The sequence below is a fragment of the Nerophis ophidion genome, linkage group LG22 (genome assembly GCF_033978795.1).
Source record: "Nerophis ophidion isolate RoL-2023_Sa linkage group LG22, RoL_Noph_v1.0, whole genome shotgun sequence".
NCBI classification, from domain to species: domain Eukaryota; kingdom Metazoa; phylum Chordata; class Actinopteri; order Syngnathiformes; family Syngnathidae; genus Nerophis; species Nerophis ophidion.
In genome coordinates this window covers 25,175,189-25,198,924 of record NC_084632.1, presented here as the reverse complement: position 1 = coordinate 25,198,924, position 23,736 = coordinate 25,175,189, and the positions used below count along the sequence as shown (strand labels likewise).

Sequence of the window (23,736 nt, the reverse complement as noted above, 5' to 3'; positions counted from 1 at the left end):
TAGAGAAAAATATAGTTTTCAATGCATATAAATGGTAAATAGGGTTGTACTTGTATAGCGCTTTTCTACCTTTTTGAGGAACTCAAAGGGCTTTGACACTATTCACACACACATTCACACACTGATGGCGGGAGCTGCCATGCAAGGTGTTAACTATAACCCATCAGGAGCAAGGGTGAAGTGTCTTGCTCAAGGACACAATGGACGTGACCAGGATGGTAGAAGGTGAATATTAAACCAGTAACCCTCAGATTGCTGGAACAGCCACCCTCCCAACTTTGCCACGCCATCCCCCAATTATAATTATAGTCCCCCATATTATAATTATAGTTTTCAATGCATGTATTATAGTTAGAATTATAGTTTTCAACATATACACGAATAACCAATGAATTGGATAAATGATAAACATTTAACAACACTTTTACATTTAGTAAGTCTCTTGCTTGGCAAAGACGGAAAATGTGTGGAGTGGGAGGAGAGGAGAGAGCCACACGTATTCAAATGATTTTTTCAAATTCAATAGTATTTCTTGCCTTCTTTATCAAAAGTGCTTTCACTTGCAACCCTGTTTGACTCGGCTTATGGCGCGTTCCATTTACCACAGAAGTTGGAAGTCGGAGCTGGGAATGACATCACAGCCGAGCTATGAGCGTTCCAGTTACCAAGTTGTAAATCAAGATGGCTACATCTGCGAATGCTATTCTTTTGATTGCCTCTTCTAAATATAAACAACTTATGGACAATATGTGTTCCTTCTGCAACTTTCAAACAAGAGGAAACACAAACATTCCATTGTTAGCGCTGTATATGAAAAAAGGTAAATCACACTAGAGTAATAACACACTATAGATATATACTTCCAACAATAAATTGTATATGGCTGATTTAGTGTGACAAAAACGAGCCAGAATAGCTAATTGTGTCCGATACTACAAAAGCTTCTATTTTTTATAAGCATAACAGCCATTTTTAAAAGTAAACTCAGAGGGTGGTGGTGACTCTACAATTTTCCAAATAGGAAATAGGATTTTTGGGGCGTTCCAGTAGAAAGGTTTGACTAGGAACTCATAAATTCCGACCTTAGTACAATTGAAACGCGCCATTATGTTGCCAACTCAAAGGCTGTTTATAAGCTCATTTGCTTAACATTCAAAAGTTAGGATAGGATGTGATGGACTTTATTCATTTCACAATGGGGAAATTATGTGGTTGCAGTGCAGGTACAAAATTCCACAAAAAATAAGGTAAAAATATGTACACTGTGAGTTTGAACCCCTTAACATGACAAAACCAAGCATATGAAAACCAACGTACCACTTCACTGTTTTCAATGTAACCTACCCTTTTGTGAATGGCACTGTATCTATTTTTTACAGTCAAACACATTTGTTTTAATAACAGTACACACTACAAACTCTCCCAAAACATATTTAACACATAATACACCAATCTTTCAAGACATTTTGTGAAAACGAAATATGCTACCTCTAATTATTCAGTCAGCTCCTCGGATACCCCCTTACTTAAGCCTTTGTTATGAATGTGTCAAAGTTGGTAAATTATGGCTCCACTGGGATTAGGTGTATTTTTAATGATTGTCCTTAGAAACTCTGACTTCTTACCTTGATGAATATGTCATCATAAACCAACATGAAAGACCAATGTGTTCATAAAAAACTCATGCTTTCTTCAATTGGACGTTGTGTGATTGTGTGTGAGAAAGAGAGGAAATGGATGTAGTATATTCAAATACATAGATGTGTAATGTACATTTTGCCTTCATACATTTATAAGGTTCTAGGTTTGTGTCTTTGGAATTGAGTAAATTATTTCTAGATTTTACTTGGCTGCAGAAATAAATGAGTTAAATATGGGGTGGATTGATGGGAAAGCTCTAAAGCACAGATTTTGGAAGATGCAGGAAAGACAAAATAGCATAATCAGCGTGTTTCTTAAACTCGAAAGTAATTTGGGGACCTTTTTGTAGGGGGCGGGAAAACTGTCTTTACTTTCTTTGACAATGGAGAGCAAAACATGGGCTCCTAAGAAAGAGCAGAGAAAATGTATTTGTGTGCGCGTGTGTGCATGTGCTACGATGTGTGTGTTCTACCACCACAAACTCACATCCCTTAGACAGCAGGCATGCGTATGCATTGACTCTCTCGAATATCAATGAACCACGCAGTCTCTTCCTCTTCCTCCACCACACACACACACGCACACCAGGGCCTCAGAGGTCAGACAGTGAGTCAATCATCTAACTCGTTGCAATGACACAGAAAAAAATGAGTATGTTTATGTGTTTGTGTGGCATGCATCTTTGTGCATGTGTGCACGCGCGCTGAGCGCAGGGGGCCGGCAGCTGTCAGAGGCTAGGAGCAGCAGACACTAATGAAGCAGATGAATAGTGCAAAAACTCCCAAATAAAAACAGGACAGTTGACATTTTTCATCTGTCAAAAGCAGAAGATGCATGAAAATACGTTGGGGTCTTGTTTAACCCTTTGCCTCCTGGTGTCTGTCGCTGGCTGTTTTTTCTTCTTTTATTCCATCCTCCACCCATGCTTCGGGTTCCATCTGCCTCTATTTTTGTCTTACTTACTTTGAAGTGTATATTTTTGGTAAACATTCGCCAGCCCTCACAGACAAACAGGCACTGAATCAAAAGGCAGACACGGTTCACATTCAGAGAGTAAAAATGGCCTTTTCTTAGTCATTGATTTGAACTTTTACAGCAAGAAGTCAGCATGTTCATTCCTCAGAAAAAAGTGATTAGTTAAAATGAAAATGGAAGCCATCCTTTGACATTTGCATTAAATGTCTCGCACTTTACCACACTAATAATTTACATGTATATCTAATCCCGAGAGATTAGTTCAAATTTCAATTTGTAGGTTAATAAAGGTCAGTCATTAAGTGTTCATGCTTATTCAATAAAGTATGTAAGTATTGTGTAAATGAGAGAAAAATAATAGGCAAGTTCAAGAAGATATATAGATAGTACTTTATTAATTCCTACAGGAGAGTTCCCTCAGGAAAATTAAAAAAAGAAGAAGGGACACACAAAATGTCACGGGTGATATTATTTCGGAATTACGCTGTTTTGCAGGCTGCTGAATTTTCACGGCTATATCTGTCGTTGATGTTTGTCCAGTTTCAATTTAAAATGTCAAAAACATATTTTTCTTAAGATGGTCAATTCAAGTAACGTAGCAAAGAGCAAACTGACATTTTAAACTTGTTGCAACAGTAAACACAGACTATAAAAACAGAAACAACACTAATAGTGAATAATTGCACAAAAAATAAGGCTAATGTTTACAATACCTAAATACTTAAACAAATAAAACAGTAGTACTAGAAGAAAAAAAAAAACAATACTATTTGTTGAAGTAATGCAAAATCAAAGTACTAAATAAATGTGCAAAAACAAATTCAAGAGCAAATGCCGCATTGACATATTCCAAACTGCTTGTCTGTTGTAATTCCAGTAATGATATACTGTGTGTATCTTTAGTTCACATCGTTGCATGTTTTTTTTAGGAAATAGTGACTGTCCCTGTACAATACAGTTGTCATGGTAACACTCACTCCATCACCCTGCCGCCATCTTGCATTGATGTCAAGTAATTACACTGTAGTGTATACTTAAAAAAAATAATTTGAAGATTTTTAATCACAACTTTTTAAATTATTGCCAACTTGTGACTTGTTTTCTAGGGCGAAAAACCCAATTTTTTTCGAGAGACAAAATTTACAAAATTAATTGAGACATTGTGGCGTCTCTAATGTGTATAGTTCTACTATAATTAATCATATGAAAATGCCTGTGCCATACCATTTATCCAAGCATTGTCAACATTAAGGGCTTGGAAGTCTGTGTTTGTTTACCACTGCTTAACCCTTACTGCATGCATATATGAACAAAAGTGGAAAAAGTCAGTAATCACATAGTTTGCTATTATTAGGACACACATCTACACATCAGTAATTGTCTCCTTCTCCTTCCCATGCTGTTACCATCCACATCTGCTTTCCCCCCCTTCGTGCTTAGAGCACCTGGGCTCCAGGGGATGCAGTTTTGTCATTGCTCCAAGTGGAAACGTCTTGCATTCCCGCAACTTACCTCTGCTGCCTTTTTCCTTGCTGCTTTCTCTTTCAACTCAAACTTATCCATGTCTCACAGTGCCATAGATTGGACAGGCAACTCTTTTTCTCATGTTTTCCTTGCAGTGACATTACCAAAAACTTTAAATGGCATACATTTTACTGTAAATAAATGCATAACCAGCCATCTGCAACGATATAACTGTGCTCATAATCCCGGAAGTCTAGAGGAAAAGAACACCGTCCCAACCAGTTGTATGTTCTAAAACCCCATAGCAATTCTTACATTAAGCCTTGTGCACCCCTAGTGTCTCAAACGGGCATTACATGTGTTACATATGTTATATGATTTTTCACCTTGAAAGTCAGTGGTCTGCAATTTTGCCAGGGAGTTTTTTGCAAGTTTTTATGTATTTATTTTTTAATTAAATTACATTGTGTTTTTGATTGCAACATTGCTACAATAAGATCTGAAGATAAAGTATGCACACTTTCTTTAAAGTACACTTTCGGTTCCATTGACTCCCATTATAACTGCTATTTTTAATTTTTGTAGACTGTAATCCTGGTATATAACAATGCTTTTTCCATGACAATCAAATTTATCTAATTCTTGCAGATTGCAAAGCAAAAAAAAATGTTTTGGTGTACTTGTGCCCCTTGTCAGATGTCGCATGAAACCATGAGCCCATTTTTAGGAGCTTTGATCAGAGTGTGGTTATATATATATATATATATATATATATATATATATATATATATATATATATACACATATTTATATATACACATATTTATACAGTACAGGCCAAAAGTTTGGACACACCTTCTCCTTATTCAATGAGTTTTCTTTATTTTAATGACTATTTACATTGTAGATTGTCACTGAAGGCTAAAAAACTATGCATCACATCAACCTACGCATCTTCAAAATAGCCACCCTTTGCTTCGATTACTGCTTTGCACACTCTTGGCATTCTCTCGATGAGCTTTAGGCACACCTGTGAAGTGAAAACCATTTCAGGTGACTACCTTTTGAAACTAATCGAGAGAATGCCAAGAGTGTGCAAAAAAGTAATCAGAGCAAAGGGTGGCTATTGTGAAGAAACTAGAATATAAAACATGTTTTTAGTTATTTCACCTTTTTTTGTTAAGTACCATATTTTCCGGCTTATAAGGCGCACCTTCAATGAATGGCCTATTTTAAAACTTTGTTCAGAAATAAGGCGCACCTCATTATAAGGTGCATAGAATAGATGCTACAGTAGAGGCTGGGGTTACGTTATGCATCTTTTAGATGGAGCTGCGCTAAAGGGAATGTCAACAAAACAGTCAGATAGGTCAGTCAAACTTTATTAATAATTACAAACCAACGTTCTGACTACTCCGATCACTCCCAAAATGAATGAACAGCTGTTTTATTATTTTCCCCGATTCAATAAACACGTAAAAAACAGTCTGATACTTTTACGGTAAATCAAACGTCAGTGCAATCACAATATAGTAACACTCGAAATAGTGCAAAGCAATAATATATCAATAACTCAGCGTTGCTCAAACGATAATGTCACACAACACAACACAACACACAAAATAAACATGTAAAGCTCACTTTATTAAGTTATTTATCATCCACAAATATTTTTCTTCAGTGTTTGAATCAAACAGTTGGGCGAATACGGCATCCAACATAGTCGAAGTCGTCCTTAAACGAGTCAATGTCACTGCTGTTAATGTTAAATTCTCTGGATGCTGCTCTGTTCCCGTGTTCTACTGTATAACTCATCGCCTTGAGTTTAAACTCTGCGTCGTAAGCGTGTCTCTCAATAGGAGCCATTTTGGGGTCTTTACATAAAACACACAGAAACGGCACGCTTCCCGCAGTCATATATCCCAGCATGCACCGCGCGCTTCTTCTTCTACGAGGGAAAATTAAGTCAGCGGCTGCTTACCGTAGAGGAAGCGCTCTTCTTCTTCTACGGGGGAAAATGAAGTCGGTGGCTGCTTACAGTAGTTGCGAGACCTGTTGTGGCTCAATATTGGTCCATATATAAGGCGCACTGTCAGCTTTTGACAAAATGTCAGGTATTTAGGTGCGCCTTCTAGTGCAGAAAATACTTGTCCAGGGTGGAAACCGCCTTCTGCCCATGTGCAGCTGATATAGGCTCCAGCACCCCCGCGACCCCAAAAGGGACAAGCGGTAAAAAAATGGACGGATGGATGGAGAAGTGTGCGTGTGCGTGTGTGTGTGTGTGTGTGTGTGTGTGTGTGTGTGTGTGTGTGTGTGTGTGTGTGTGTGTGTGTGTGTGTATGTACCGCATTTTTAGGAGTATAAGTCGCTCCGGAGTATTAGTCGCACCTGCCGAAAATGCATAATAAAGAACGAAAAAAAACATATTTAGGTCGCACTGGAGTATAAGTCACATTTTTGGGGGAAATTTATTTGATAAAACCCAACACCAAGAATAGACATTTGAAAGGCAATTTAAAATAAATAAAGAATAGTGAACAACAGGCTGAATGAGTGTACGTGATATGAGGCATAAATAACCAACTGAGAACGTGCCTGGTATGTTAACGTAACATATTATGGTAAGAGTCATCCAAATAACTATAACATATAGAACATGCTATACGTTTACCAAACAATCTGTCACTCCCGATTGCTAAATCCCATGAAAAATGTTGTACGTCTAGTCTCTTACGTAAGTGAGCTAAATAATATTATTTGATATTTTACGGTAATGTGTTAATATTTTCACACATAAGTCGCTCCTGAGTATAAGTCGCACCCCCAGCCAAACTATGGAAAAACACTGCGACTTATAGTCCGAAATATACGGTGTATGTATGTATATGTGTGTGTGTCTGTGTGTGTATATATATATATATATATATATATATATATATATATATATATGTGTGTGTGTGTGAAGGAAGGATATATGTATGTATGTATACACAACTATATATATATATATATATATATATATATATATATATATATATATATATATATATATATATATATATGTATGTATATGATATGGTCATTTATAGCTATGGTGAAAAAGCTGGCCTAGACCTACTATAGAGTGTATTCCGTTAAAAATCTGGTCAGAATCCATTGGAAGCTTTTTTCGTCTCCTCAAATCTTTTTATGTCCTGAGACAGTTTCTTCTTGTCTTTCAGATGGCAGCCCTACAGAGTCCATTTTATGGGGATAAGATGAACCTATACTCCCTTTGTAAGAAGATAGAACAGTGCGACTATCCTCCTCTTCCCTCAGATCACTACTCAGAGGAAGTAAGTAATGTCATGTATCACTTACGTTTAATAATATGTAGTTAGTACATGCTCAGGTATGTCTCTTTTTAAATCTTTCAGTGGGTATTGAAATTTTCAGTGAACATTTAAAATGCTTTTTTAAATGCCACATCGTTTATTTAAAAAAACAAAAACCTAAATGTATATTGACCTTTTTAACATGTCTGAAATTCATCCAACTTTTTGAACACAGTTTGATATTTCCCTGTAATATCATTACTCTATGATCAAAAGGCCCGGCCATGATTTTTAACCCTTTGAAAATTAAATCCTGCATATCAAAAGCATCTGGCTGTGCTACAGAGCAGGGTGAAACTAAATGAGCTTGAGTGTCATGTTTCCCTAACTAAATGTTAAATTATCTACCGTAATTCAGCAAAGCCTCATTCGTGCACATGTAATGCAGTCAGGCTGTGGTGATTGCCGGTGACGTGTGTGTGCGTGCTTGTGTGTATACGCTGCGTTTCGCATTTGTGTGCTGGCTCTGCCTGTGTATTTTTCTTGAGAAAACATGTTTTATTTTTCTCAAATCTACATGGAAGTATACAGACATTTCTTTGGATATTACATCATGATTATTGCATTGAAAAACATTTTCATGTAAAACTGCTAAACCTCGTTTCAAATTTAGATGTTCGATAATAACTGGATCTGTTGAACGATAAATTAAAAAAACATACAAATTAATCACACTTAGGGCTGCAACGTTTAATTTATTAATTCGATTAAGTGAAAAATATTTGATTTGCTTATAGTTTTGCTTCGATTGCTCTTTTAATAAGTGTACATAATAATAATAATAATAAATCCAAAATGCACGGAGTACCCGGAACTTTAAATACGTAGATATAGTTTCCATACAGCTGCTACAAAGAAAGTACACACGAGTGGTGGTGTGTGCATGTGGTTATTTGTGTGCCGGCATACAGCGAATAGTTAACTTTTTTTAAGTTTTTTTATTAAAGCACACATGTTAAAAGGGCAACCTCAATATTGATGATGCCCATTCATTAGAAAAGAAGAATGATGGTTATAACAAGCAGAAAAGTCTTTGTTTATTTTAACTCTTTTCCCTATAATACACATTTAAGCTATAGTGTTTTGTCCAATTACTTGATTAATTGAAAAATATAACTGATAGATTACTCTTAACTAAAATGATTGATAGTTGCAGCCCTAATTACACTTTTTAATGTTGATTAACCACGATTAATTGGAATTATTTGCTAGTATAATTTCAAATAACTAAAAAAAAAAAAATACCCCAAATTGTTAAACACAAGGTCAATTTCCTACATAAACATTTTTTTAAAGATTTCCTTTTTTTGCACAACATTTGTTGCTCAAAACATGGTTACTGTTTTATCATAAAGTCCTGTTGGGGTTTATTTTGAAGCAAAATTTGCTAGTGAGGACGGCTAAGCGATATGGACCAAAGCTGATATCGTGGTATTTTTAGTCCGAACACCGGTATACGGTATATACCGGTATGTCTAAAAAAAAACTAAAACATGCAAATTGCTTAAGGTTGCCTCAGTGTTTCATGGCTAGATAACCTGTGTTGAGTACTCAGATTATTCTTGTTGTAAGTAGTATTCTTTTTATTCTTATACAGTAATTAATTTGTTGTTACTATGTCAAAGCAGTTTTGTTCATTAACGTTAGGTTTATAACTTCACACTTGTGCGCGGGCTAGATGGAGCTTCTACTCGCTCGCTGCGGTGAAAGCTGCTGGCTGTTAAATTAAGAACTACTTTTCAGCCACCCAGCCGCTACTCTACAGTAGCTTGATCTGCACAGGCTATGGGGAGGGGTACTTTTAAACCGAGGTCTAGATAAATATTTAACACACCAAGCGAGCAGCAGAGAGGCGCGGTCATTAGCTTTCGTGCTAAGTCGCTAGCAGAAGTTATCAACATAAACTGCTTAGACTGGCGATAAAGTCGCTCCAAGGAGAGATGTAGGTTCTAAAGAAAATTGGTATATGTGTAAATAAAGCTGTAGTCACTCACCAATCGCCAAATGCAGTCACTGTCCAAAGCATTTTATAACTCAGAAATGGAGAAGTAGGCCATATTTATATATTAAAAAAAAAAAAAAAATTGATATATGTCACAGTGCGTCTTCAGAGAAGCCTAAACATGCAGCGATGAGCTGAACAGGAATGCCCTGTGCTTCGCAAGTCAGGCGCAGAGAAGATCAAACGGCCGTAACAAAAGCACTTAAAAAAAAATACGGTATAGTCTCAAATATACCGCTTTCTAAACTATATCGGTATTAACCATAGTACCGGTATATCGCCCAGCCCTACCAACTTTGCACCCTCTTCACTCATCTTCGTACTGGCGCATGCATAGACCTGATCGCTGACCGTATAACTATTCCCGTCTTTTGGGTAAAGGAGCATGTATGGTCAAAAAAGATCATGGGATTAATTTGCGTTTATTTATGATTAATCGCATGCCGTAACTTTGACAGCCCGATTGAGACCATAAAGTTGCACAACAATGAATAATGAGCATGGGTTTTGTATCTAAAATTTTTCCTGAATGTTAAATCTAACTTCTTTCCAATGTCTCCTCTCACTGACCGCTTTGCCACACTTAAGACTAACTTTGTAAGCAGCAGGAAACCACAAGCCTCGCTCTGTTTGAAGGCTGAAAAAAATCCCCCTATTAACGCAAAAAGCATACGTCGTTTGCTCTTTGCAGACTGCTAAAAGCTGCCTGCATTGAATACGCCAATGTTGAAATTCTGTGAAAGTTATTGTCACTTGCAAATATGCCACGTTGAAAAGAATGTGCTTTAGGAATTTAGGAAATTTAGTTAAAAACACACTAATATGCATTGAAGAAAAAAGCTCATGGCCATTAGCTGCGTTTAAATGGCCACTTCTCCACTTTACTACCATGGTGTTTGCATGCAAGAGTCCACTGTGGGTTGTTTAAAGTTGCTGCACTAACTCCTGCAGAGTGCTTTTCATTGCACTTTGGTGTTTACTTCATTAGGTTGACAAGGGCTAATTGCGCTGTGTTTCATGTCTTTGCACGTGTGCTTTTTTTATGTGCACGAGCGCGTATTTGTTACAGTAACTCTCTTTTCGCACACACCCACCGCTCGGAGCTGGAGCGTGCCCCACATGTCACCCCCATCCCGGGGAAAGGGAGACAAAGCGATAGAGTGAACGAATGATGGAGCTCGAGACAGGCTGATGGAGAGATGGAGATGAGGGGGGGTGCCTACAGCGCCTGTCTGGATGTAAACAATGCTCCTGAAGGATCGGCAGCAAACTGTCAGCTGCTCATCTTTGTTGTGTCATTTAACCATCTCCGTCTATGCTTTTCCACCGCCTCCCTTCAGCAGCACCCGCTCCCCCATCCACCCGCCACCTGACACTTTTCACCGCTTCCCCCTCAACCCCACTCGCCATGCAAAGAAGCGCATGAATATTTTACATATCTGCATCTTTTCTAAACCCCACCCAAATCTCCATTCGGCGGTGCTAATTCTCAGACAGTCTGAATTTACATCTTTCTCACACCCAGGCACCCACATACGCACACAGCGGCTGACGCGAACTAGTCCGAGCCGCTGCCGTGCAACAGCAGCCAGGAAGTTGGCAGACAGTTACCATAGCGACCTCACATAGATGTTTTTTTTTCCTCCCTCTGCATCCTTTATTCTTCTTTTTTTAATGATGGTGGTGGCTGTTCCGCATGTGAGCCTGTCTATCTGCTCCAATCAGCCGCTTTGCTTGGCTTAGTGTGTGAGTGCTGGCATGGAATGGCAGCCGCGTGCGTGTGTGTGTGTGTGTGTAAGTATGTATGTGTGTGTTGGGGGGGATAAATGTCTTTGTAGACTTAAGTTAAATTAGGGTTGCGTGATATAGATGATATACGACATAAATTTGGCAGACAAAAGACAGCTTTTAATACTATCGTCATATCGTGATAATTAGATTGACCGATATGTTTTTTTAGGGAAGATACAGATTAGTAGTAGTAGTCAAGGAAGCCGATAACCGATATTTGGAGCCAATAGCCATTTGAAGTAAAAGTTATTTAAACCTGAATAGAATACGTCAGTGAACTGCTGCACAAGGCTTTAAGTTGTTTTTTTAGCATTATTTTTGAGGAAATGTTGGACCACTAGTGACATAATGTTTAATGGGGCACTAATGAAGAGAACAGAATAGAATAGAAAGTACTTTATTGATCCCTGGGGGAAATTCAGCACCACAGTTCGCTCACAATAAACAATAATAATAATAAATAATAGATGACATATATTATATATATATTATATAATATATGAATAATATAAATATATTCTACATATATTCTACATTTAAGTGCAGTCAAGGAACATATGCATTATACAGTCTGATGGCTGTCGGTATGAAGGACCTCCTGTGTCGTTCCGTGTTACATTTTGGGAGTCTGAGCCTTCCACTGAACGTGCTCATTCTCTCCGCAAGGTCCGAGTGTAGTGGGTGGGAGGTGTTGTCTATAATGGCTAGTACTAGTGCTAATGCTGTGGTTAATTCAGAGCCAAACAACATCAGAGGATTTCACAAACATCTTTATTAAGTGTGTCTAATGCTGCGGGTCATAGGAACATCAACATTTACATTTCAAAAGGGAAATCTCCTGGGAAAATTGGTAAAAATATTTGATTTTTCTGTATCACAATAACTCGCCATATACTTAATTTATACACTTTAACAGCGATCCATGGATATCATATATTGTTAGGGTTTCTCGACATATCGCGGTGATTTAAGCAATTTTAGGCTCCTTTAAGTAGCTTATGATAAGTACCGTATTTTTTGGACTGTAAGTCGCTCCGGAGTATAAGTCGCACCTGCCGAAAATGCATAATAAAGAAGGAGAAAAACATATATAAGTCGTACTGGAGTATAAGTCGCATTTTTTGGGGAAATTTATTTGATAAAACCCAACACCAAGAATAGACATTTGAAAGGCAATTTAAAATAAATAAAGAATGGTGAACAACAGGCTGAATAAGTGTACGTTATATGAAGCATAAATAACCAACTGAGAACGTGCCTGGTATGTTAACGTAACATATTATGGTAAGAGTCATTCAAATAAGTATAACATATAGAACATGCGTTTGTGTATACGTTTACCAAACAATCTGTCACTCCTAATCGCTAAATCCGATGAAATTTTATATGTCTAATCCCTTAGGTGAATGAGCTAATTAATATTATTTGATATTTTACAGTAATGTGTTAATAATTTCACACATAAGTCGCTCCTGAATATAAGTCGCACCCCCGGCCAAACTATGAAAAAAAACTGCGACTTATAGTCCGAAAAATACGGTAGCTAGATATTTTTTTCAAGCGGGCTTCTATAATTTCTTCCTGAATGCAAGCACTGAAGTGAAAAAAATGGCAACTCTTCACAAGCACGACAAAAGGGCTGGTGCTTGATCAGTGTTTGTAACTGGCTACTTGACTAATTATTAATTTGTTTAAACACTAAATACTGGTCTCATCACATATGTATATATTGTATCTGCTGAATTAGATCCATTGTAGTTGTTTTGAAGAAAAAAAGGATACCGATATACATCAAAATGCCAAATATCGACACAAATAGTCCGTCTATCACTAGTGATAATGCATGTTGATGACACTTTGGAGCTGTGTCCCGTTAATTTGACAGCGACGAGCGAACGAAGGCGTTCTCAATGCAAGATAGCATCCTCGCTAGCAAGCTTGTGGCTAATGTGCCTCCACAGTGCAGCTTCTAAATCACTAATCTGCGTCTACGTGGCAGCAAATTAAAGGTGTTTCTCACAGGTTGATTATCATTGGAGGACAAGTAACTGTGAAACATGCTACACTCCACGCCGTAGGAGGATACAAAAAAGTATGTCAAACTGCTAAGCGAGAGCTCTTGAATGTACGCAGGTGTGGTCAGATCAATAATAATGTGGACAGTAATCATACCAATTATAGAACCAGTATATGGCCGACACTACAATCGATATTTTTTATTACCGTATCACAAAATCATTTTTGTTATATTTTACAAACTCAGAAAACAAGAGCCAATAGTAGTCTTGGCTTTAGTTTAGTTATTTGGCATTATGGACTCTATGTAATAAAAGGAAAACATTTCAATATGAATTGACATTGGCAAATTTCAGTTATGACCAAAAATGTATTAATTTAATGATCCGAAAATGATCCTTTGTATAAACTGGGCAATTTGGCCACAGAAAACTAAATTTGTAATATCACCCAAAACTAAGGTAAAGTATTAAAACCAAATAAGAGTGTGTTTATTGTATTTTAACAGAAGTCTAGATAGAAACATGTTACTACAGAAAACAACCAGATATTAACAGTAAATTAACAAGTAGATTATTAATAATTTTGAGAAAATTAATACAACTAAAAATGATGCATTGTGTAACCAGCAGCTAAATTGTGAGCCTTTGCAACCGAATATTTTGTTGTTTCAGGAGGCTGCTATATACAGTATATTGCCAAATAGGCCAAATATCGGCCAGTCCTACCAACAAGCGATTAGTGTGCTCAGTCTAGTTACATTTTGTTTATTTAGCGCCTTAAAAGATGGTTTATTCTCCAGAACTGCACAATTAACTCATTGTATTTCCCTTGTATCCCCTTTTAAACCCAACCCCCTCTTATCCCTCTCATCAGCTGAGGAACTTGGTAGATATGTGCATCAACCCCGACCCAGAGAAGAGGCCGGACATCACCTACGTGTACGACATCGCCAAACACATGCAGAACCAGACGCAGGGCAGCTAAGCCTGGAACTGCACAAACTATAGCTTGTACAACTCATCCCTCCTCAATTTCCATGCTGGACGTGTACACATCTATTCGCTTTTATGCAATTACTTAGTCCAGAGCTCATTGAAATAAGCGGGACAGCATTTCTAACATGGTTTTTTTGGAGGTCTAAACGTGAGTGGCAGCCTAAATCCTTTCGGCTCGAGGTAAATATTGCGCTCAAATGATATCCCTGTCCCCCAGAACTCTTCAATTTTTTATTTTTCTAACCGCGCGCACACATGAAATGGCATGACATTTAGTATACTTTTTGTATTTTTTCATGTCACGTCCCTAAATGTTTACATGTAATTCTGTCAAGCAGGTAACATATACTCCAGTAACACAATGGTCATGATGAACTCTGTGAATAATGAAAGTAAATCAGAGGTTAAAAAAAGAGTGTAAAGTTTATTTGCATGATGATGGCACACCTGAGAGAGGTTATAAAAGTGATTTAGTTGGAAGTGTTATGTTGCACTTTTTACCATGGTACTAGAGGCTCGGCAGGGGGATCATGTCATGAAAAGTTGGTTCAGAGGATGCAGGACTAGAGAAGTGCCGGAAGGAGTGCCTGGGCAAATGTCTTCACAACACATCAAACGTGTGTCATTTTGACACCCATGCATTGTTTTTGAAAAGTCAGCTTGTCTTACTTTTGACAGCCTTGAAGGAGTAGTGGAAACGATGATGTATAAAGCAGTTTGCTGTTTACTATTGTTTAAAACAAAATAATAAAAAAAAGAAACCCTCCTTGGTTTAGCTTGGACATTATATTTAAACAGTAAATTGCAATGGCGGGATGCAAATGAGCCACTAGTAAGTTGGTTTATAGTGCCTGAATAGTATGATCGTTAACATTGCTGTGTAAGTTTGCCGTGTGTTCCTTGTGAGGGAACAAATGTTTTTAAGAGACAGATGATTCTTGCTGTATTTGTTTGTAATATATGTCCACGCAACATATCCTCCTGAGAGCTCGTGTCCTCTGCAGTGGACATTACTGTTTTGCATGACAGTTGTTGTTTTTTTCTGACAAGAGAAAACGATCAACAACAAATTGTCCCCAGGGGGATTTATATCTTATGAGAGATGTGTTTGTTGAAAATGTTATATTAGCTTCACTCTGGCTTTGTACAAACCTACATCAAACAAGTAGTGGCGAAACACTCCACAAACAGGGCAGACATTCTGGACTGAAAACACAGTTATGCCATAATATCAAAGCAGTTTTGTGGTTATAATGGGTGTAACGGTACGTGTATTTGCATTCGGCGTTGCGATACTTTTCCACAAGCCTGAGTGGTCTGCTAAAAGCGGAGTGGGTGGCCTTTGGCTAGCTGGAGTCATGGCTAGCGATAGTACCAAAGACAACCGAGAGCACACCTTGTGCATAGGGTCCCATGATCTGTGGCGGCCCCAATTTTGCGTAAAAAAGCACATGTAAAATGTCAATTAAAGAATGACAGAGCGCTTCATATGAAATTTTACCGCAAGCGTAATTCTATCCCCTTTCTGCTCTGTCATTAAAAGAATATAAGGGCACATCTCCCTTAACACTCACAAAACTATTGGTGCTGGGCTGTTAATCCGATTTACTAAGATCGTACCCTGGCTGGAGATGTGCCAGCAACATACTGTATGCAAGTTTATGTTTTGATTGTTAAATTTGTTATTTTGCACAAAAAATACAATAGTGAGCAATTTATTTCTCTTTATGTTTAACACAAAACGTGCAGCAAAGTAAATTCAAGTATGAATAAAAAGTAGAAATTTATTTTTTTACACATGTAAAACAGTGTGAATACTTTTTTTTTAAATGGAATCTGCTAAAGAGAATTTAGCCATGAGTGGCCCTGAGTCAGAGCTGTGGGACCCTCTTTTGACGTGAAGTCTCCTCTTTGACTCAGTCCGTTGAAGCGCTCACAATACCAAATACTCACAATACAATCCAAAAAAAAAAAGTCTGAAACTGCAGCAAAAATAACATGTAAGAAACAAACACCTTAGTCAGGCAGGCTTTAAACATCACATTTTTAAACTTACTGTTTATGTGCTACACAGGCAAGTATTTTGTGTTTCATGTTAAGATAAAATGTTATTTTGAGTTAATGTAAGACTTTTGCGGACTGTTAGTCGCACTTCTTTTTTGTACTTTGGCTGGTCCTGTGACTTTTGTTCAGGTGCGACTTACATATCAAAATGTTATAATGTCACATGTTTTTAATTCATACAGGCTGACAAGAACCGAGCAGAAAACATTTGGCGTCTGCAACCAGGATATGGTGCTCTAGGTTTGTGACAACTATATGCTGGTCATGTACCTCTAAAAACATATATCACAGACAATTGAGAAAGACTCAACACCAAAAAAAATGCCCTAATTTGTAATGCAAACTGCACATTGTAAAATATGCCGCTTACAACCGTAATGAAGCACAAAATTAAGTAGATCAGAGGAAAGCACTGTTCAGTAGAGATGGACAATAGGGCTACAAGATGCAGCTATTAATGTCACACTTTGGGTATAAAGAACATTCAATTATACAACCCACAGCAGAAATTCACATTCTTATCAAGTATATATTTCTAAGTTCTAGTAAAAATATCAAAACTTTTGATTGATTGATTGAAACGTTTATTAGTAGATTGCACAGTACAGTACATATTCCGTACAATTGACCACTTGATGGTAACACCCGTGATGGTAACACCCTTGATGGTAACAAGTTTTTCAACTTGTTTAAGTCGGGGTCCACCTTAATCAGTTCATTGTACAAATATATTCTATCAGCATAATACAGTCATCACACAAGTTAATCATCAGAGTATATACATTGAATTATTTACATTATTTACAATCGGGGGGGGGGGGGGGGGGGTTGGGGGGATTGCGGAGGGAGTTGCTATCAGCACTTCAGTCATCAACAGTTCTATCATCTGAGAAATGAACATTGTAACAGTGTAGGTCTCACTTTGTAGGATATGTACAGTGAGCGGTAAACATGGTGAGCTCAGAAAGCATAAGACCAAGTATATACATTTGATTATTTACAATCCGGGGAGGTGGGATGTTGTGGGGGGAGGGTGTTAGTCAAGGGTTGTAGCTGCCTGGAGGTTTTCTTTTAGTGGGGTTTTGAAGAAGGATAGAGATGCACTTTCTTTTACGCCTGTTGGGAGTGCATTCCATATTGATGTGGCATAGAAGGAGAATGACTTAAGACCTTTGTTAGATCGGAAACTGGGTTTGATGTGGTTTGTGGAGCTCCCCCTGGTGTTGTGGTTATGGCGGTCATTTACGTTAAGGAAGTAGTTTGACATGTACTTTGGTATCAGGGAGGTGTAACGAATTGTATAGACAATGCTCAGTGCAAGTTGTTTTACTCTGTCCTCCACCCTGAGCCAGCCCACTTTGGAGAAGTGGGTAGGAGTGAGGTGTGATCTGGGGTTGAGGTCTAGAAGTTATTATGACAAGCTTGATCTGGGATGTTTGGAGTCTTGATTTGAGGGTTTTGGAGGTGCTGGGATACCGGGAGGTGCATTCGTAGTCAAAAAAGAGTTGAATGAGAGTTCCCGCTAGAATCTTTATGGTGCTTTTGTTGACCAGAGAGGAGATTTTATAGAGAAATCTTGTTCGTTGGTTGACCTTTTTGATTACCTTGGTTGCCATTTTATCACAGGAAAGATTAGCCTCTAGAATGGAACCCTAGGTAGGTGACCTCATCTTTTCTGGTAATAAGAATGTCACCCACTTTTAATAGTGAAGTCAGACTTTCTTAAGGTTGATTTGGGACTCAAATAGGATGGTTTACATTTTACCTAAGCATATGGATAGCTTATTGTCAGAGAGCCAGGTGCAAATTCTACAGAGTTCGGCACTGAGGATACCAGGTCATCAGCAAACAGGAACAACTCACAGTCGCATGCTGATGACATGTCATTTACGTATATTAGGAACAGTAAAGGCTATACTATACTGCCTTGGGGGACTCCAAGGCTTACTGAGAGAGGCGGACCGGGTGCCGTTAACCTCTACCACCTGTTTCCTACCCTCCAAGTAAGATTGCATCCAGCTTGATGAGGTTTTATCAAATTCAATTGCTTTAAGCTTATCCAACAGTATAGCGTGATTTACGGTGTCAAAGGCCTTCTGAAGGTCAAGCATGACCATTCCGCCGTATTTGCCCGCGTCCACCTCATGTTTGATGTGGTCGATCAGAAAGAGAACGCATGTGTCAGTGAAGTGGTTAGTTCTGAAGCCGGATTTAAATTTGTAAATGATTTTTTTAGTGGCAAGGTATCTATCGACCTGTTCATAAACTATTTTTTCCATTACTTTCAAAATGGAATTGAGAACAGAAAAAAGGTCGGAAGTTACCAGGTTCTAATTTGCTTCCTTTTTTAAAAAGGGGAGTTACTCTTGATATCTTAAAACTTAATACAAGTCACAATCGCCTGAATAGTAATTTTTCAGTGAGATATAAGAACTTGTTTTAAGGCAATGGCTCTTAGGATAATATACTACTCTTGAGCACCATAATTCTGTTATAAGACACACAACTTCACAATACTAGTAAGTATAGCTTGTAATGGGTTTTAATTGTGAATTTATTACTTCAATAAATCTTACCAAGACAATTTTGACTTGTTACATTGGCAGATTTTTTTGCTCATTACAAGTTATTTTTGCTTGTATCAGTTGGTTTCGCTTGTAATGAGCAAAAATATTTTATGTTACTACTTACAACAAAATCAAAAATAGTCTTGATAAGATTTTTTTAAAGAAGACATTACCAATTAAAATGTATTATTAACTATACTTACTAGTATTGTGAGGTTTTGTGTCTTATAACAAACGTGTGATGCTCAAAAGTAGTATGCATTTCCTCAGAAGATCTCTTGCCTAAAAAAAGTTCTTATGTCTCATTGACAAAATTACTATTCAGGAGATTGTCACTTGTATTAAGTTTGTATCGATATTTCGACTAAAACTTAAAAATATATACTTGATAGGATTGTGAGTTTTTCCCGTGCAATAATTTGCACTCGCACTTTCTTAATAAGAAACCAGGGTTATTCAAAGTGTTATTTTTTATTGGCTTCTTCTAAAAATAAAATTTGTTATGCATGAGACATGTTACACGAATGTGCTTTCTCAACAACTGTATAACACAAAGCGTATATATTTTATGACAGTATGTTGACAAACAGTAGCATTTTCAATGAGCAAAATGTATCAACGATGCCCCCACATTTTTACTTTATTCTCCATTTGTATTTGTTACATGGGATTGCATTTTTTTACGTTTAATAAAAAAAAACAATTAATCTACAAAGCTAAGCAGTTTTATGCTTTGCAACCCCCTATTCTACTGAAAATTAACCAAACGTGATTATGGCGTACCGTTACACCCAAAAGGTATATTTTTTGAAAAAAAAAAGTGCAGGTTTAGTTAGTAGTAGAGATGTAACGTATGAACATTTCATATCACCATTATTGTGACCAAAATTTTCACGGGTGTCATTATCACGGCATTGTTGATTGTGCTCAAAAGTACTTATACACACCTCAGGGCATTCAATGGATTGCAACTGGACTACTGGGTTTGTCTTTGAAGATGATTTGCTGCTAAACCGAGTAGGCTTCATTAGTTCGTGCTCATAGACTTCGATTGGTCAGATCCAGTCGAGCGACTGGTGCCAACACCCAAAATATTTATACTCCAAAAACCAAGGAGTGAAAACAACAACTGTCAAAGCCAATGACAGTCGTTGAAGTTTAATTTCCCCTTGTTAGTATTTAGGTATTGGGTAGCAGAACAATGCTTTGGATCAACTACTACCAGTCCAAAATAGTCGAACTCCCTTACGTAAGCATTCCATTCAGTTGTAAACAATTGTAGCAAACCTTTCCATGGAGGACATGGAAAAGAGAGCTTTAAGCTCTTTTAAAGGAACAGCACCAGGTCATATGTACAGATATGTGGATTACACATGGGTGAAAATCAGAAACCAAGAAATGCAAGCCTTCACAGAGATTATTAACTTAGTGGACAAAATCATCAAGTAAACATGTGAGAATGTCAAAGAAAGTACATTGACAATTTTTGGACTGTGATGTCCACATTGGAGAAAACAGGCCTCCATGTCGTGGTTTCTCGAAATCCCACACATACCGTTCAATACCTACGTTTTGACTCACAGCACCCACTAGAACACAAACTGTCCGTTATCAGAACCCAACAACACAGTGCTGATAATATTCCTACCAGCCCACAGGTCAAAGAGAAAGAGTATAGGCATTTATAGGAAGGCCCTCATAACGTGATTACATGTGATTGTTTGTGAAAAGTGCAACCAGTTACAGAAATAACAAGAACAGAGAGAATGAGGAGGAAAAATGTAATAGACGCAAAAATAGTGTCATTCCATATGTATTAGGTCTGTCTGAGAATAATTCTTAACCAACACAACATCTCAGTGCACTTCAAACCAGGCAACACCCTGGGACAGAGACATCCACTAAACACCCACAAAACAAATCCGGTTTATGCTATCCAGTTTAGTGATAAACGCACTGATTCATATATTGTGGAAACAATACAACCACGAAGCCGGCGCATGGGACAGCATGGACGGGCAAACTCTTCAGGCCAAGACTCAGCCCTGCACCTCAGGGACAAACAGCACTCCTTTGAGAACAAAAAAATACTAATTCTGAACAGGGAGGATGGATGGTACGAAAGAGGAGTAAGGGAAGCCATATGTCAAGGTTGAAAAACAGTCTCTGAACAGAGAGGTGGTCTGCGACACCACCTGTCAACACTGTCCTTTCAACCATTCCTAAAAGACTGCAATTTAGCCTCCAACAAATAACAGGAGTTACAAACATTGTGGTCATCTTCTGTGACCAGAATGCCATTTGTTTACAACTGACTGGATTTCTTACATAGTGGATTCCGACTATTTTGGACTGGTAGTAGTCGATCCACAGCAATTGTTCTGCCACACAATACCTCAATGCTAACTCGGGGAAAATACACTTCAGCGACTGTCGTTGGCTTTGACAGTTAGGATTGTTTGTTTGTATTAGATAGGGCGAAACCATCCTTGCACAGGCACACCCTTCTAGTTTTGGAGTATAAATATTTGGGGTTTTGGCACCAGTCACTAGACTGGATCCGACCAGTCTAATTCTATGAGCACGAACTGATGAAGCCTACTCGGGTGAGCGGCGAAAGGTCTTCGAAGACAAACCAAACAGTCCAGTTGCGATCGATTGAATGCCCTGAGATGGCAATGACCTGGATGAATGAGAACATTCATAGACACCTACTCAAACACAGACATTTTAGCTGACCTTTATTTAAAAATTACATGAATAAAAGCACAATCTGTAGGTCTAATCTGCACAATGCTCAGAAAGTGATGTGTTTACATAAGTTTAGCCGTGCTAGCTTGCGAGCAGCACACCAGTTGCTAAGGCTGGCTTCTGTAGAAAATGAGCTGTCACCAATCTGTGACTTTATCCAAGGGCAGTTCTCAATCACGGTTTTACGATAATTTTGATTTGAAGCGGTAACACTAGCCGTCAGGAGTTTTACCGCTTTTTCTCATTAATACCCTCCATCCATCCATTTTCTACCGCTTATTCCCTTTCGGGGTCACGGGGGGCGCTGGCGCCTATCTCAGCTACAATCGGGCGGAAGGCAGGGTACACCCTGGACAAGTCGCCACCTCATCGCAGGGCCAACACAGATAGACAGACATCATTCACACTCACATTCACACACTAGGGCCAATTTAGTGTTGTCAATCAACCTATCCCCAGGTGCATGTCTTTGGAAGTGGGAGGAAGCCAGTAATCTTTATATCCCTACCTATTAGAGTGTGACTTTTTGTCCTACATCCTGCAACTGGTTGGTCCACATTTTTTGTAAATAGTGGGATATCTGTCCCACAGTTTAATTACCAAAGTTTATATCAGGTATTTTGTTTTGACAATTGAACAGATGACATATGTTTACAACATTGTCTCATTATGCCTTTTCCACCAGAAGTTCAGGAACTTTAGATTCCTGGATCTCTAGGTTACTGTAGAAGTGTGTGATTTGTTTTTCCACTGCGTTTCCCAGTTCAGGGTAGTTCATACAAACCAGACTGAGGATGTATGGAGGAGTGGTTTAACGTATTACTACACTAATACCATGTAAATAAACAGACAATCTTAGGTCAGAGTAATTTAAATAAAAAGTAAGTAAATTAAATACAAATCAATGATATACAAAACTATATGATTTAAAAACTAAAGTGTACCAAATTGTTCATAAAATTTCACGCATTTGTCAGCAATGTCCAAAAGTCGGAAAGTCGTCATCTCTGTGAATTCATAAGGGTCAGGCATTTCCTGTAGGTCCATTTCAGCTGTAAATAACATATATGAATAATAAATGTCGGCATTTGTCTCACACCAACACATCGGCTTTAGCGTTAGCTTGTTAGCATTAGCATTCTGTTCACTCGGGTTTAGGTAAATAAATCCACAGATGAACTGGTGCTGACTACTTTTACAACATGCAGTAAAGTAAATAGTTAATATTTGATGTTATTTACCTTCATTCCACTCATGTGCTGCCTCCTTTTTTCCCACATTTATCCAACAAAGTCAAAGTAGTAATTGGCTGAGGTCGCCGTTTGGAGTGCGGCTTCAAACTCCTTCGTAAATACGTTTAAAAGAGTCAGTCCACTTCTTGTAGCTTCGCGTAACAAAATGAAGTTTGTAAATATAATAAGCTGCATAGAGTTTAAAAACTACGGGTGAGTAAAAACACTCAAATTATTCCACTGATCAGTTCCTGCATTTCGAAAGCTCCTTTCATTCTACTTTCTCTCCATTTTCAAGTTTTGTTGAAATATAAACACACAAGAAATAAGAAAAATAAGTCACTGCGTATATTCCAATGGCGGTCGGGTGTTTGAAAACCACATTTTTTAGAAATGCCCCCCAACAGTGTTCAACCAGTGTTCATCAAGGTTCAGGGTCACTTCGAAAAATCTCGCCTAGCTCGGAGGAACTCAGAAAGCTTCCTAAAGAACCAAATCTACCCGGATAGTTTTCGGTGGAAATACGGGAAACTTTATTTACCTGGGGAAGTGGGGAGGTTCCTGTAAAACTTCCTGTGGTGGAAAAGAGCCAATTGTGATTAAAAATGGAAGTTATAATCAATCCTGGCGACACTTATTTGCTTTGACATGTATTATTTTGTTTTTATCAGAGCCTGCGTGTTGCAAGTGTACAACTTGTTTTATTACCATCAAATACAGCAGAGACGTCATTTTGCTATGAGTAACACAATACATTGATCACTTTTTTATTCTCCCATCACCGTAAAAACATTCTGTGCTATTTAACCTGAACTTTCAGTATTATTAGTAATTTCAAGGACATTTTCTCTACCAAGCAAT

At 37.9% G+C, this 23,736-nt stretch overlaps 1 protein-coding gene across 1 annotated transcript in view; it reads left to right on the top strand.

Moving 5' to 3' along the window:
* The window catches only part of LOC133540729 (serine/threonine-protein kinase Nek7), a 151,045-nt gene extending 136,018 nt beyond the window's left edge, over positions 1–15,027 (top strand). The window contains exons 9-10 of the mRNA XM_061883587.1: positions 7,302–7,415; positions 14,140–15,027. Coding sequence (XP_061739571.1) covers positions 7,302–7,415; positions 14,140–14,250 — 225 coding nt within the window. The 3' untranslated portion in view covers positions 14,251–15,027. The remainder of the gene's footprint in view (positions 1–7,301; positions 7,416–14,139) is intronic.
* The last annotated feature ends 8,709 nt before the right edge of the window (positions 15,028–23,736 follow it).